Source organism: Chlorocebus sabaeus, chromosome 20 (genome assembly GCF_047675955.1).
Source record: "Chlorocebus sabaeus isolate Y175 chromosome 20, mChlSab1.0.hap1, whole genome shotgun sequence".
Classification (NCBI taxonomy): Eukaryota; Metazoa; Chordata; class Mammalia; order Primates; family Cercopithecidae; genus Chlorocebus; species Chlorocebus sabaeus.
This window is the reverse complement of record NC_132923.1, coordinates 91,914,681-91,931,256: the sequence shown is the minus strand read 5'-3', so window position 1 is coordinate 91,931,256 and position 16,576 is coordinate 91,914,681. Positions and strand designations below refer to the sequence as shown.

The window sequence follows — 16,576 nt, the reverse complement described above, 5'->3', positions numbered from 1 at the left end:
TTAGTATGTAGTGATAGAAACAGAAGAGTAGTTGACTCTGAAGATCGAATACTTACTAGAAAGCAGCACAAAGGAACTTTCAGAGGTGATGGAATTGTTCTAGATTCAGATAATGGTAATCTAGGTGTATATTTAGTATCTGTGCATTTTACTGTGTATAAATTATTCCCCAATAAAAGGGGTGAAAAAGCCATGTATTTGCATTAATTTTTTGTTTTATAGTACAAAAGTCAGTTGAAAATAACACATCCTTTTAATCACCAGAAATAACAGAAGAAAGTTTGTCTCCCATTTCAAGTAATATGGCAACATCACGATTGAATTTTTTCCAAAGAAAAACAATTTTAGAACAATCTACAGTGGATCTTTCTCAGCTTTTGGGCCACCAACCACTGGGGAGACTATGTTCTCATATCTACATGCTCCTTAGTTTCTTAACCAAAGGTGACTAAAGTTCAAATATTACATGGGAAGTCTAGGAATTTTTTAACGTTCCTTCGTGCTTCTTTCCAGTCAATTCTCAACTGCAGAGTCAACTGCTCCTCTGATTTATATATTAACATTTCTTGTTCATGAACTTCATATAAATAGAATCTTTTGAAGTACATTTAGAGTATATCTTTTTTTTTTTTTGAGATGGGGTCTCGCTCTGTTGTCCAGGCTGGAGTGCAGTGGCATGATCTCGGCTCACTGCAACCTCCACCTCCTGGGTTCAAGCAAATCTCCTGCCTTGCCTCTCCAGTAGCTAGGATTACAGATGTGCGCTACCACGCCCAGCTAATTTTTGTCTTTTTAGTAGAGACAGGGTCTCACCACGTTGGCCAGGCTGGTCTCAAAACTCCTGACCTCAAGTGATCCACCCGCCTTGGCCTCCCAAAGGGATTACAGGCATGAGCCACTATGCCTGGCCTAGAGCATGTCTTTTTTTTTTTTTTTTTTTAAATAAAAATGTACCATTACTCAAAAACATAGGAAACCAGTGACTATGACAAATGAATATCTAAATCTTTCCTAGTAACCAAATCAAAGAGCAACTAAAGAGTACATGGCTAACAAAGTATGTGATGTAAAAATATATTACAAATAAAGTTTTGTAAACTATAATGCACTGGGGGCCAGGCATGATGGCTCATGCCTGTAATTCCAGCACTTTGGGAGGCTGAGGTAGGCAGACCACCTGAGGTCAGGAGTTCGAGACTAGCCTGGTCAACATGGCGAAATCTCGTCTATACTAAAAATACAAAATTAGTCAGGCATGGTGGCGTGCACCTGTAATCCCAGCTACTTGGGAGGCTAAGGCAGGAGAATTGCTTGAACCTGGGAGGTGGAGGTTGCAGTGAACTGAGATCACATTACTGCACTGTAGCCTGGGTGACACAGCAAGGCTCTGTCTCAAAACAAAACAAAACAAAACTATAATGCATGCATTGGATATTATTTATCTTCAATAAACAAGAAGAGTCAAAAAATTGCTTTTCACCTTAAGTTTTGGATATATGTAGCGCAAAGAATCTGCAGTTCCCATGTCAGCATCATCAGGAATACACACAATATCTGGCTTCATTTTCATCTTGAATTCTGCACATAGAGCCTTTTGAACATCCCTGGTTGTAACCACAATGACTTCTATAGGACAAAAGAAAAAAAGAAAGAAAAGCAAAAACTTATTCATGTAGATAGTGGTTTCACTATTTCAATTAGATTTGGTCTATTTCTAGGTATAATAACAACTGCTAATATTACTGCGCCTTTTCAATGTGTTTTACCTGCATTCCCCCAATTAATTCTTTTTTTTTTTTTACAGACAGGGTCTTACTCAGCCACTCAGGCTGGAGTGCAGTGGCACCATCACAGCTCACTGCAGCCTCAACCTCCCGAGGTCAGGCAATCCTCCCACCTCAGCCTCCCAAGTAGCTGAGACTACAGGCATGAGCCACTATGCTTGGCTAATTTTTGTACATTCTGTAGAAATGAGGTTTTACTCTGTTGCCCAGGCTGGTCTCCAACTCCTGGGCTCAAAAGATCCACCAGCCTTGGCCTCCCAAAGGGTTGCAATTACAGGCATGAACCACCGCGTCTGGCCTCCCCTAATTAATTCTTACAGCAGTCTCATCTTATAAATAAGGTACCTTGAATTAAAAGACATGCTGGTTGGGCACAGTGGCTTATGCTTGTAAATCCCAGCACTTTGGGAGGCCGAGGGAGGCGGATCACTTGAGCCCGGGAGTTCAAGACCAGCCTGGGCAACATGGCAAAACCTTGTCTCTACAAAAAACTTCAAAAAACCGGAGGTTTAGGTGGGAGGATTGCTTGAGTCTGGGAGGCAGAGGTTTCAGTGGGCCAAGATCACCCCACTGCACTCCAGCCTGGGCAACAGTGTGAGTCTCTCTCAAAAAAACAAACAAACAAAAAATCAGGTCTATACGAATGGTGCCCACACTTTAATATATTATATGCCACTTCTCCTTGATATGAAGAATTCAGAAGAACGTTCATCAAATACACAAATGGGAAGAAATACAAAAAACACTTTGGGAAGCCAAGGCGGGTAGATAACTTCAGCCCAGGAACTCAAGACCAGCCTGGGTAACATGGCGAAACCCTGTCTCTGCCAAAAAAAGAAAAAAAAGAAAAAAAAGAAAAATTATCCAGACGTGGTGGCGTGCATGTAGTTGCAGGTACTCAAGAGGCTAAGATATGGCCAGGCATGGTGGCTCAAGCCTGTAATCCCAGCACTTTGGGAGGCCAAGACGGGCGGATCACGAGGTCAGGAGATCGAGACCATCCTGACTAACATGGTGAAACCCCGTCTCTACTAAAAAATACAAAAAACTAGCCGGGCGAGGTGGCGGGTGCCTGTAGTCCCAGCTACTCGGGAGGCTGAGGCAGGAGAATGGCATGAACCCGGGAGGCAGAGCTTGCAGTGAGCTGAGATCCGGCCACTGCACTCCAGCCCGGGTGACAGAGCGAGACCCCGTCTCAAAAAAAAAAAAAAAAAAAAGAGGCTAAGATGGGAGGATCACTTGAGCCCAGGAGGTAGAGGTTGCAATGAGCTGAAATCATGCCACTGTACTCCACCCTTGGGCAAAAGAGTAAGACCCTATATCAAAAAATCAAAAAAACCAAATGGGGTCATGCGTGGTGGCTCACGCCTATAATTCCAACACTTTGGAAGGCCGAGACAGGCAGATCACTTGAGGTCAGAAGTTCAAGACAGGCAGATCACTTGAGGTCAGAAGTTCAAGACCAGCCTGGACAACATGGTGAAACCGTGTCTCTATCAAAAATAAAAAAAAAATTAGCTGGCGCTGGGTGCGGTGGCTCAAGCCTGTAATCCCAGCACTTTGGGAGGCCGAGACGGGTGGATCACGAGGTCAGGAGATCGCGACCATCCTGGCTAACACGGTGAAACCCCGTCTCTACTAAAAAATACAAAAAACTAGCCGGGCGAGGTGGCGGGCGCCTGTAGTCCCAGCTACTTGGGAGGCTGAGGCAGGTGAATGGTGTAAATCCGGGAGGCGGAGCTTGCAGTGAGCTGAGATCCGGCCACTGCACTCCAGCCTGGGCGACAGAGCAAGACTCCGTCTCAAAAAAAAAAAAAAAAAAATTAGCTGGGAGTGGTGGTGCACGCCTGTAGTCCCAGGTACTTGGGAGACTGAGGCAGGAGAATTGCTTAAACCAGGGAGGTGGAGGCTGCAGTGAGCTGAGATCACATCACTGCATTCCAGCCTGGGCGACAGAGTGAGATTCCAACATTTTAAATCTTCATTCAATACAAAGAGAGAGCTATTAAGCTACCACCCCTTCCTATTGGAGGCAACTCTAATAATGGAATGAACACTGGATCACAAGACTGGGCCTCAGGCTTTGGCACCCTGATTTATTATATTTAAATATAGGACACCTCAAACTCAATGTGACCAAAGCTGAACTCATTATTTTAATGAAGACAAAATTCATTAAAACCTTTTCCTGGCCAGGCACGGTGGCTCACACCTGTAATCCCGGCACTTTTGGAGGCCGAGGTGGGTGGATCACAAGGTCACAAGATTGAGACCATTCTAACATGCCCGTAGTCCCAGCTACTCGGGAGGCTGAGGCAGGAGAATCGCTTGAACCTGGGAGAGGATGAACCCTGGCAGAGGTTGCAGTGAGCCGAGATCATGCCATTGCACTCCAGCCTGGGTGACAGAGCAAGACTCTGTCTCAGAAAAAAAAAAAACAACAAAACTGTTCCTTGTCTCCTATTCCTTTTCCTACTTAATGGCATAACTATCTACCTAGTAATGGCATGACTATCTACCTAGTTACCCAAGCAAAAAGTAGAGGATCACTAGACTTTAAGGTTCTGGAAGTCAGGGCCTGAGCTGTCTTTTCAATTCTATACCTCCAGGCTTAATACAGAACCTAGTACTTACATCAAAACACAATTTAAAACATATATATATTATGTATCAGATAATACAAATATTACCTGGTACATAATAGACTCTAAGTACTGACTATGAGGCATTTAAGAGTCTCAATCTGCTCTTTCTGATATCCTTACAGGGTTCGTCTTGGATCACTGTGGACATGAGCTCCATAACGACAACACTTAGTGCTATCCTCTCAACCTTTTTCACACAGCAATAGAGTACTCCTACATTCCTTATTTTAAAAAGCCAGTCTTCAGCCAATGAGTTCTAGTCATCCTCTCTCACTCTCATAATGCTGACAAATCATGGGGATCAAATCCCCTAAAAGTTTTATGAGTTCACAGCTCACTTTGTCATAGCTCACCTTCAAATCCAACACGCTCAAGCAGGTTCAATGGGTACCAAATTAAAGGTTTGTTCCCAACTGGAAGCAGAGGTTTGGGAATGCTGGAAGTTAGGTCTGTCATCCGAGATCCTCCACCTACTGCCATCACTACTGCTTGAAATTCCATTTTTACAAACTGCAAGTACAGAAAAAACAATTAACAGAAAAAAATCAATGTAACAAAAATTAAAGCACACACAATACTAGCCTATTTTTATTTAGGTTACTGATATCTACTATGTCAAATGCATAATTCCCAACTCTAGCAATCAGAGTAAGAAAAGCTTAGCTACAGATAAACATTATGTCTACCAATATGTATTCTCAGTTCTATCCTTGGTAAAAGTGGGAGGATAGGAATGAAGGGCCCTTGCCCTTGAGTTATTCACAATTAAGTGGAGAAGACAAATTCAGTAAATCGCAATATATGTCATTAGTGCCACAGCAGAAAAATATCCAAGATATAGTGGGCATACAATAAAAGGGACATCTAGTTGTCATTGAAAACACAGGGAAGGTTTTAGAAGAAGTGATGCTTGAGCTGACACTGAAGAAGTAAGAGTTTACCAAGTGGGCTTCTGATGTATAAATTTTTATTCTTTGAAAATATTAGGCTGGGTGAGGTGACTCACATCTGTAATCCCAGCACTTTGGGAAGCTGAGGTGTGTGGATCACATGAGCTCAGGAGTTCGAGACCACCCTGGGAAACATGGCGAGACGCCATCTCTACCAAAAATACAAAAAATTAGTCAGGCGTGATGGCTTGTGCCTATGGTTCCAGCTACTTGGGAAGCTGAAGTGGGAGGATCATTTGAGCCTAGGAGGCAGGTGTTGCAGTGAGCCGATATTGGACCACTGCACTCCAACCTGTGTGAGAGAGTGAGATCCTGTCAACAAAAAAAAAAAAAAGAGAAAAAAAGAAAACATTAAAAGATGTCTGACTAGAATTAACAGCAGAAACACAAGCATGTTAGGATTCTGAAAAGTGTGAAATTACTTAAGACTCCCATAATTCAGCCATCAGCTCATCTTCTTATTCCTCCAATTTTTAAAGATATCACTATAAACACAAACGTAGGCTTGTATCTGAACCTAGATTTACAGAACACAATTATAAAAACAAACCAAATTGTTAATTCCTTTTTTCAAACTCAAGATAATAAACAAACCTATTTGACTTTGAAAAGAATCTCTTTACAGAAACTACCACAGAACAGCAGCACAGTAAAAGGTCATAAATCTTTATTTATTTATTTATTTATTTACTTATTTATTTATTTTTGGAGATGGAGTTTCACTCTTGTTGCCAGGCTGGAGTGAAATGGCGTGATCTCGGCTCACTGCAACCTCCACCTCCCAAGTTTAAGCGATTCACCTGCCTTAGCCTCCTGAGTAGCTGGGATCACAGGCATGGGCCACCATGCCCAGCTAATTTTGTATTTTTAGTAGAGATGGGGTTTCACCATGTTGGCCAGGCTGGTCCCAAACTCCTGACCTCAGGTGATCCACCCGAGTCGGCCTCCCAAAGTGCTGGGATTACAGGCGTGAGTCACCACGCCCAGCCTATTTACTTATTTATTCAGAGACAGAGTCTTGCTCCATTGCCCAGTCTGGAAGTGCAGTGGCAAGATCATGGCTCACTACAGCCTCAACCTCCTGCACTAAAGCAATCCTCCTGCCCCAGTCTCTGGAGTAGCTGGGACTACAGGTGGGTGCCACCATGCCTGGTTTTTTTTGTTTGTTTGTTTTCTTTTTGAGATGGAGCTTCTCTCTTGTTGCCCAGGCTGCAGTGCAGTGGTGCAATCTCAGCTCACCGCAACCTCTGCCTCCTGGGTTCAAGCGATTCTCCTGCCTCAGCCTCCCAAGTAGCTGGGATTACAGGCATGCATCACCATGCCCAGCTAATTTTGTATTTTTAGTAGAGATGGGGTTTCTCCATGTTGGTCAGGCTGGTCTCGAACTCCCAACCTCAGGTCATCTGCCCGCCTCGGCCTCCCAAAGTGCTGGGATTACAAGTGTGAGCCACTGCACCTGGCTGCCTGGCTAATTCTTTTAATTAATTTTTTATAGAGACAGGGTTTCACTATGCTTCTCAGGCTGGTCTCAAACTCCTGGCCTCAAGCCTCCTGCCTGGGCCTCCCAAAGTGCTGAGATTAGAGGCATGAGCCACTGCGCCTGATCCATCTTTATTGATTTAAACTGAAACTACTTTCTCTGACTTACAACAATGATGTAATTTTAAATGTGTTAAAAGGTAACATTCAGAAGAAACAATGTATTCAACATCAAATTGCCAAATAACTTGTTGCAACTTTACTATAATTATTATTACTCCTGGGCCAGGGACATCAACATCTAAAGTGCAGCGCTTAACACCTACCATACTCAAGGCACAAAGTGAAGGCTCTTGCATAACATTCACAATGTAAAGATATGGTCATTTAGATTCTAGCAAGCATTGCCTCAGACTGGAATTTAATTTCATTTTGGCATTATATAACATCCACCACATCTAATGTTATTATGAAAAGAGCACTGGATGCTTAAGAGTCAAAAGATGGACTGGACATGGTGGCTCACACCTGTAATCTCAGCACTTTGGGAGGCCCAGGTAGGCGGATCACCTGAGGTCAGGAGTTCAAGGGCAGCCTGGCCAACTGGTTGAAACCCTGTCTCTACTAAAAATAATTTTAAAAGTAGCCAAACATGGTGTCAGGTGCCTGTAATCCCAGCTACTCGGGTGGCTGAGGCAGGAGAATCACTTGAACCTGGGAGGCAGAGGTTGCAGTGAGCTGAGATCACACCAGTCGCACTCCAGCCTGGGCGACAGAGCGAGACTGTCTCAAAACAAATAAAAATAAAAAAGAGCCAAAAGATGGCCGGGCACAGTGGCTCATGCTCCCACCACTTTGGGAGGCCAAGATGGGAGGACTGCTTGAGCCCAGGAATTCTAGAACAGCCTGGGCAACATGGTGAGACCCCATCTCTATAAAAAATTAGCCAGGTGTGGTGGTGCATGCATGTAGTCCCAGATACTCGGGAGACTGAGGTGGGAGAATCACCTAAGCCTGGGAGGTTAAGGCTGCACACCACTGCACTCCAGTCTGGGCAACAGAATGAGACCCTGTCTCAAAAAAAAAAAGAGTCAAAAGATGAGTTTGAGTCACGATTCTGTCACTCATAGGTGGTGTGATCAGGGGCCTGACATTTAAAACTCTCAGTGTCCTCAGCTTCCAGAAGGAAGCCTGGTGGTTAGGTTCACAGACCATAGAGTCAGAATGCCTAGGTTTGAATTCTAGATCTACTATTTATTATTAGCTGTGTGAACTAGGGCAAACTAAACTTTTCTATGCCTGTTTTTGCACTTTATGATGGGGATAATTCCAGTTTCACTTCACAGAGTTGTTGTTAAGATTAAATGTTATTCTACGTAAAGTAGACAAAATAATGTCCATCCCATGAGAAGCACTATATTTGTATTTGCTTTATTAAACAGAGACTAGATAAGGGAAAGCCTTCCTACTAACTGAACATGCTGCTTCATAATTCTGGTCTCTGCACTGCTACTGTTGCTTCCTAGTCTGCCTTCTCTTGCATCTAGCAATCACCTATTAAACTCTGAAGACAGCTCAAGAATCCTCTTGCTTACAAAGCCATTCCTAACCATTCCCACCCCTCCAGAAGTGACTCCTTTCCCCGAAGTGCTTCCACTCTGCCATGTGCAGATTATCTTAGCCTTTACAGGGTTTCATTGCACATGTGTTTAAATGTCTACTTAAGTATAATATTAATGTCTCTTAAATGTCTATATAAGAGTCTAAAAGTGACTTTCTTGGACTGTGTGTGCATCATCACTGTATTCCCAGTCAGATGCCAGAAATCAGAGTGGAATGAGGACCTGTGAACTTCACAACTGTGTAAGAGTCAAACTCAAACATGTGCACAAGGGCATTAGAATCCAGGTCACTAGGAACTGAGGTTCCAGCTCTCAAGGAGGCCCTGGGTGAAGAAAGGCAACCTAGGAAGCATGAATAGTTACCAAGAACATAACTAATCATGTTACCAGGCAGACTGTCAAATGCTCATGTCACTGCCACGACTATGGGTGACGGGAATCCTGGCAACGAGTCTCGCTGCCTCCCAAGCTTTAGAGAGGGTGCTCGCCGCATCTCAGACTTGCCTGCATCATAGCACTCATGCCTTTTCCAGTTGTAAACAGATACGAAAACTGTATCAGAATTGGTCTGTCATTCCACGTGTGCTGCCTGAAGGCCGAGACCTTACTGCATTCCTCCTTGTATTTCACTGCCCTGCATCCAAACAACTAAAGGAAGGCTGAATAAATGAATGAAAGGCTAGGGCGAAAGAGTGCAGGCACAGTGCTAAAGGCGTCTGGTACCTGTCTGGTGCTCGCTCGCTAGCTGTGACTTTAAGCAGAACCTCCCCTCCCCGAAACTTCCTTTCTTTCTTTTCTTTTTTCTTTCTTTCTTTCTTTCTTTTTTTTGAAACGAAGGGTCTCACTATGTTGCCCAGGTTGGAGTGCAATGGCGCGAATTCGGCTCACTGCAACAAACGATTCTCCTGCCTCAGACTCTCGAGTAGCTGAGATTAGAAACTTAGTTTCTCCATCTGTTGCATAAGGTAGTTGGCTCGGATTCTCCCCCAACCTCCCTTCTACTTCGGACACAGCTACACGGTCGGGTCGAGCAGGGAGTCGAGCTGGCAACTTCGGGGCTCAGCACCCCCTCCTACCCCTTGGGGTCCACCTCGGCCCAGTTTGACATGCCCGCCTCCCTCAGATGAGTGGCCCCACCGCGCTGCTCACCCGGGTCAGCCAGCTCGTGCGCGGCCTGGCAGGGCAGAAGTCACAGCTATACCTCAGCTCCCCGCACGCCACAACCACTCCCAGCGCTCTCCACGCCGCCTCTGACTGACAGCCCAATGGCGCAGGCGCGCGATGGCCGAGAAACTCGATGGAACGCTCTGAGCAGACCCACGGAGAAGGGCTCACGAGCGCCGAGCGATGGATGACGGAGGGGACGCAATCGCCGCGGAGAGGAGGGGGCGGGGCCACCGAGGAGCATTCGACACTTGTGTCCCTCCGTCCATTAACACATTACCAACGCCTTTTGAGTATTCCTCCCAGCGCAGAGTGCCAGGAACCCAGACGGAGCAACTCAGCCTTTTTCCTCAGGGAGTAAGTCTAGGACTTGGCTCCGAGTACATTCAGTGAAAGAAAGCTCATTGGGATCCGCAATTTTGGCTAGCTAGTGAAAAAAAATCACCGAATGCTCCTGCAGGGGTTGCCAGGGCTTCCTATTTGTGAGACGTATAACAAGGCCACTCACATTAACTTTAGTCATCAAAACTGGGGGCGGCTGGGCATGGTGGCTCATGCCTGTAATCTCCGCAATTTGGGAAGCCGAGGTGGGAGGACTGCTTGAAACCGGGAGTTCAAGACCAGCCTGTGCGAGAGAGACTCCAGTCTCTACAAAAATAAAAATTAGCTGGGTAGTGTGTGCCTGTAGTCCCCGCTGCTCCGGAGGCTGAGGTGGGAGAATCGCTTGAGCCCAGGAGTTCGAGGCTGCAGGGAACTATGATCGGGCCACTGCACTCCTGCCTAGATGACAGAGACAGACGCTGGTTTTGTTTAATTTAGTTTTTATTTCATAATCATAAACTGAACTCTGCAATCCAGTTAGGCATGGAAAGGAACAAGGAAAACGTGGAACCCAAAGGGAACTGCAGCGAGAGCACAAAGATAAGATACTGAGAGCAGGCCGGGTGTGGTGGCTCACGTCTGTAATCCTAGCACTTTGGGAGGCCGAGGTAGGCGGATTGCCTGAGGTCAGGAGTTCAAGATCAGCCCGGGCAACATGATGAAACCCCATCTCCACTAAAAAAAAAAAAAAAAAAAAAAAAATTAGCCAGGCGTGGCAGCATGCGCCTGTACTCCCAGCAACTCGGGAGGCCGAGGAAAGAGAATTGCTTGAACCCGGGAGGTGGAGGTTGCAGTGAACCGAGATCGTGCCACTGCACTCCAGCCTGGGAAAGGGCGACAGAGCGAAACTCCGTCCCAAAAAATAAATAAATAAATAAATAAATAAATACTGCAAGCAAATGAGGTGAAGGGGGTGCTCTCCTGAGCTACAAAAGGAATGGTCTAGCGGTTAAGATAAAACACAAGCCAAACTTGTTAGAGTTGTCCACAGTCAGCAATGGTGATCTTCTTGCTGGTCTTGCCGTTCCCGGACCCAAAGTGCCCCATGGCCTCCACAATATTCATGCCTTCTTTCACCTTGCCAAAGACCACATGCTTGCCATCCAACCACTCAGTCTCGGCAGTGCAGATGAAAAACTGGGAATTGTTTGTGTTGGGTCCAGCATTTGCCATGGACAAGATGCCAGAAGCTGTATGCTTTAGGACGAAGCTCTAGTCATCAAATTTCTCCCCGTAGGTAGACTTGCCACCGGTACCATTATGGCGTGTGAGGTCACCACCCTGACACATAAACCCTGAAATAATTCTGTGAAAGCAGGAACATTTATAACCAGATCTTTTCTCTACATTGCTCAGAGCACGAAAGTTTTCTGCTGTCTTTGGAACCTTGTCTGCAAATGACTCGAAGGAGACGCGGCCCAAGGGCTTGCCGTGGGCGATGTGTAGCACGGTGGGGTTAACCATGGCTGATAGTACAGAGCTCCCGGCGGCGGCTGCTTCTGCAAAGCCAAGACCCTGTTTTTAACAAAACAATAATTGGCCAGGTGCGGTGGCTCAGGCTTATAATCCCAGCACTTTGGGAAGCGAGGCGGATGGATCCCTTGGGCCCAGGAGTTCGAGACCAGCCTGGGCAACATAGTGAAACACGCTCTCTACTAAAAATACAAAAATTAGCCAGGTATGGTGGCGCATTGTGGGGTCCCAGCTACTTGGAAGGCAGGAGGATCTCTGGATCCCAAGAGGCAGAGGTAGCAGAGTCAAGATGGTATCACTGCACTTCAACCTGGGTAACAAAGAGATGGGATCTCTAAGTAAATAAAATAAATATTTAAAAATGACGAATAGATAATAAAATAATTGCTGTTCTAAGCTCTACGTTTTGGAGTGGTTTATCAAGTTGCACTAGATAACAGGACCAATGGCCATTCTCTTTTTCCCATGCATTCCTGCAATTTCATAATTTTTTTTTGAGACGGAGTCTTACTCTGTCACCAGGCTGAAGTTCAGAGGCACGATCTCGGCTCACTGCAACCTCTGCCTCCTGGGTTCAAGCGATTCTGCTGCCTCAGCCTCCCGAGTAGCTGGGACTACAGGCGTGCGGCACCACGCCTGGGTAATTTTTGTATTTTTAGTAGGGATGGGGTTTCGTCAGATTGGCCAGGATGGTCTCGAACTCCTGACCTAGTGATCTGCCTGCCTCGGCCTCCCAAAGTGGTAGGATTACAGGCGAGAGCCACTGTGCCAGGTCTGATTCATCTCTTAAATCTTGAGTTGCTTTACCTCCCTGCCAGCTAAAAGGTAGAGTATGATTTCTGTAATAAAAATAAAGGAGCTTGACTTTATTCAACAATATTTATTCATTTATTTTTAGAAATGAGGTCAGCTTATGCTGCCCAGACTGGACTCAAACTCCTGGGTTCAATGATCCTCTTGCCTCAGCTTCCCAAGTAACTAGGACTACAGGTATGTGCCATGGAGGAATGACTTCAACAATATCTATTGAGTGCCTAATATATGCCAAGCAGTGTCTTAGATGCTTGGTGTTGCAGATACAGCAGTCAGTGATTAGGACTTGTCGTTTTTTCCAGAAGGAGTTCTGCTTAGACCCTGAGAAAAAAAAAAAAAAAGGGGGGGACTCATATCCTAAAACCAGCCTATCTTTGCCTTGCCATGAACTGACTGATCTGGCCACAGGAGGCCTGAAGTCTGACTACCCCTCTATGGAAACATAGAGATACTCTCTCTTTGGTATTACCTCAACCAAGCTTTGGAAATTACAGCATGGTTTTGAGGTAAGAACTAATTATAAATAAGAAATTATAAGTAAGAACAGCAGTCAGCCCCGTATCTGCCATCCGTTTCATATCCTTATGTTTAAACTAGCAAATGTTTTTCAAGGAACTAGAGGGCTTTCTCTTCTATTGTGGAAAGTAGTTGAGAGATTGCTTCAATTTAAACTCACTTTAAATTATTCCCTGAGGGCAACAATTCTCAAATTTTTTCATCTCTGGACTCTTTATACTTAAAAATTACTGAGGACCCCAGAAAGCTTTTGTTTATATGGATTGTATTTATCAATATTTACCATATCAAAAATTATTTTATTTTTTTTTGAGACGGAATTTCGCTCTTGTTGCCCAGGCTGGAGTCCAACGGCACGATCTCAGTTCACTGCGACCTCTGCCCCCTGGGTTCAAGTGATTCTCCTGTCTCAGCCTCCAAGTAACTGGAATTTACAGGCATGTGCCACCACGCCCAGCTGATTTTGTATTTGTAGTAGAGACGGGGTTTCTCCATGTTGGTCAGGCTAGTCTCAAACTCCTGACCTCAGGTGATCTGCCTGCCTTGACCTCCCAAGTGCTGGGATTACATGTGTGAGCCATTGTGCCAGGCCAACTACATTTTCAAAACAAAAAGTTTAGTGAGATGAATGCCGTTGTTTCACCTTTTTGAAGTCTCTTTAGTGACTGGCTTAACAGAAAACAGCTTGATTTTTCCATTACTGTGATATATTATTTTGGTTTAATTATATCATAAAAATGTGACTTCACATAGATACATAGTTGGTAAGAGAGCTTTTAATAACCTTTTCAGATAATTTTAGATATTCTTTGATACTATACCAAAATTCAACAAGTGGTAGTTTGTTAAAGGTTTGTTGCAATGTAGAATCGGAAATTATATCAATGAACATTTTGTACTTTGTTACAATACTTGCACTTTGAATGGACTTTTTTTTTTTTTTTTTGAGACGCAGTCTCGCTCTGTCGCCCAGGCTGGGGCACAGTGGCCGGATCTCAGCTCACTGCAAGCTCCGCCTCCCGGGTTTATGCCATTCTCCTGCCTCAGCCTCCCGAGTAGCTGGGACTACAGGCGCCCGCCACCTCGCCCAGCTAGTTTTTTGTATTTTTTAGTAGAGACGGGGTTTCACCGGGTTAGCCAGGATGGTCTCGGTCTCCTGACCTCGTGATCCGCCCGTCTCTGCCTCCCAAAGTGCTGGGATTACAGGCTTGAGCCACCGCGGGGAATGGACATTTTACCCATGCATGACCTTGCAACTTGGTATACTAATAATATGTAAAATATTGGTTCACAGAGTTACGCAGATCTTCCTAACGCTGACTCATTATACAATATTTTAAAATCACATTTGTTAATATTACTAACAATCTCATCAGAAAAATTCTTAAATATTGGAAAGCTGGGAAACTGATGATGACAGATACAAGTTTTATAAATTTCTAATTTTTGGCCAGGCGTGGTGGTTCAAGCCTGTACTCCCAGCACTTTGGGAGGCCGAGGCAGGTGGATCACGAGGTCAGGAGATCGAGACCATCCTGGCTAACACAGTGAAACCCCGTCTCCACTAAAAATACAAAATTAGCTGGACATGGTGGTGGGCGCCTGTAGTCCCAGCTACTCGGGAGGCTGAGTCAGAAGAATGGCATGAACCTGGGAGGCGGAGCTTGCAATGAGCTGAGATTGTGCCACTGCACTCCAGCCTGGGTGACAGAGCAAGACTCCATCTCAAAAACCAAACAAAACAAAAAAACAAAAACAAACAAACAAACAATTCTAATTTTCTCTTCAAAGCTCAAATATTATCATTGGCAGCAAATACTGTTAGTGGTTTCCCTTGAAGTAGCTGGCTCACTTTGTTTATACATTGGCAGGCATAGTTGGTCAGTTGTTCTTTCTTTTTTTTTTTTAATGAAAAACCATAATATGCCCTTCATTTGCTTTTAGCTATTTCATAAACACCACAAACTGGACAGTTTGCAATGAAACTTAGAAAAATTTCTTTTTTTTTTTTTGAGACGGAGTCTCGCTCTGTCGCCCAGGCTGGAGTGCAGTGGTGCAATCTCGGCTCACTGCAAGCTCCGCCTCCCGGGTTCACGCCATTCTCCTGCCTCAGCCTCCCGAGTAGCTGGGACTACAGGCGCCCGCCACTGCGCCCAGCTAATTTTTTCTATTTTTAGTAGAGACGGGGTTTCACCATGGTCTCGATCTCCTGACCTTGTGATCCGCCCGCCTCGGCCTCCCAAAGTGCTGGGATTACAGGCGTGAGCCACCGCGCCCGGCCGAAAAATTTCTTTTTCCATAACATAAACATGTCAATCTTTCCCTTTAGCTCCTTCTTCCACTCTCCCTCCACTGTGCTGAAGAGATATTAAGTTCTTCCAGATTTTTGCTTAACTGGGTGGCTTCTGAACTCAATGGACTCTCCAGGTAGGTAATTCCTGCGCAAGGCTTTCCTGTCACTGGATCTATGATTTTTCCAACTTTGAAAACAATCTCAGGCCGGGCGCGGTGGCTCAAGCCTGTAATCCCAGCACTTTGGGAGGCCGAGACGGGCGGATCACGAGGTCAGGAGATCGAGACCATCCTGGCAACATGGTGAAACCCCGTCTCTACTAAAAAAAAAAAATACAAAAAACTAGCTGGGCGAGGTGGCGGGCGCCTGTAGTCCCAGCTACTCGGGAGGCTGAGGCAGGAGAATGGCGTAAACCCGGGAGGCGGAGCTTGCAGTGAGCTGAGATCCGGCCACTGCACTCCAACCCGGGCGACAGAGCGAGACTCTGTCTCAAAAAAAAAAAGAAAACAATCTCAGCCAGTTCATGTTTCACATGCTTTGTTTGTGGAACAGGTAAAGCTCTGAGAAGCACAATATCCCCAACTGTGCACTGCTGAAGGGCATCACGAGCAAAGTAGGTTTTCCGCTTATTATAATACTCTAATAAATAGGCATCCAGAACAAGCCTGGTCACTCTCACTTTAGCAGTCTTTTGCACTTTTGTCCCAATCACCTTCTCCACCATCCATTTGGCATGGATGGATGCATGAACTACGGACATTATGTGGCTTTGGTCACCCCCGCCATGACTGTGCATCCACCTCCACTTGTTCTTTCGATTAAATATAGTGCTCCATGAAAAAGCAGTAGTTCAACTTGCAGCTCAAACTATCACAAAACTGTTTCTCTTGGAGACAACAATCATACTTCTTTTGTATGCACAGAAGGGCTAAATGTGTACTTCCCACCTCGTTATACAGAGTATTAAAAAGACACGTACTCAGTAAACTAGGATATTTGGTAGCAAAAAAAAAGAGAGAGAGAGACATGGGCTGGGCATGGTGGCTCACGCCTGTAATCCCAGCACTTTGAGAGGCCGAGGCGGGTGGATCACGAGGTCAGGAGTTCAAGACCAGCCTGGCCAATATAGTGGAACCCTGTCTCTACTAAAAATACAAAAATTAGCTGGGCGTGGTGGCGTGTGCCTGTATTCCCAGTTATTTGGGAGGCTGAGGCAGGAGAATCACTTGAACTCGGGAGGTGGAGGTCTCAGTGAGCTGAGATCACGTCACTGCACTCCAACTTGGGCAACAGAGTGAGACTTCATCTCAAAAAAAAGAAAAGACATGTACTCAGGCCAAGGTTTAATAAAATTAATATAGCTTACCGCTTAATCAAAGACTTTCTTAAGTGTAACTGACTTTGTTTAATTATTTTTTCTTTCTTTTTTTTTTTTTTTTTTTTTTTGAGACAGAGT

The 16,576-nt window shown here is 45.0% G+C and overlaps 2 protein-coding genes and 1 pseudogene across 3 annotated transcripts in view; all 3 read right to left on the bottom strand.

The window, feature by feature from the left end:
- EIF2B3 (eukaryotic translation initiation factor 2B subunit gamma) overlaps positions 1 to 9,750 on the bottom strand; it is a 148,132-nt gene extending 138,382 nt beyond the window's left edge. For both annotated transcript variants that reach the window (XM_037998696.2, XM_037998700.2), the window contains exons 1-3: positions 9,630 to 9,750; positions 4,783 to 4,939; positions 1,481 to 1,626 (exon numbers count right to left, since the gene is read on the bottom strand). In XM_037998696.2, coding sequence (XP_037854624.1) covers positions 1,481 to 1,626; positions 4,783 to 4,930 — 294 coding nt within the window. In that variant the 5' untranslated portion in view covers positions 4,931 to 4,939; positions 9,630 to 9,750. The remainder of the gene's footprint in view (positions 1 to 1,480; positions 1,627 to 4,782; positions 4,940 to 9,629) is intronic.
- A 1,250-nt stretch (positions 9,751 to 11,000) lies between these two features.
- Positions 11,001 to 11,651, bottom strand: LOC140709382 (peptidyl-prolyl cis-trans isomerase A pseudogene; annotated as a pseudogene).
- Positions 11,652 to 14,838: 3,187 nt separating this feature from the next.
- On the bottom strand, positions 14,839 to 15,993 carry LOC140709381 (small ribosomal subunit protein uS17m-like). The gene is made up of 2 exons (XM_073008125.1): positions 15,629 to 15,993; positions 14,839 to 15,320 (listed from the first exon to the last, which is right to left on the bottom strand). Exons 1-2 carry the CDS (start codon positions 15,914 to 15,916, stop codon positions 15,153 to 15,155), a joined length of 456 nt encoding a protein of 151 aa, XP_072864226.1. The 5' UTR covers positions 15,917 to 15,993; the 3' UTR covers positions 14,839 to 15,152.
- Between the last annotated feature and the right edge of the window lie 583 nt (positions 15,994 to 16,576).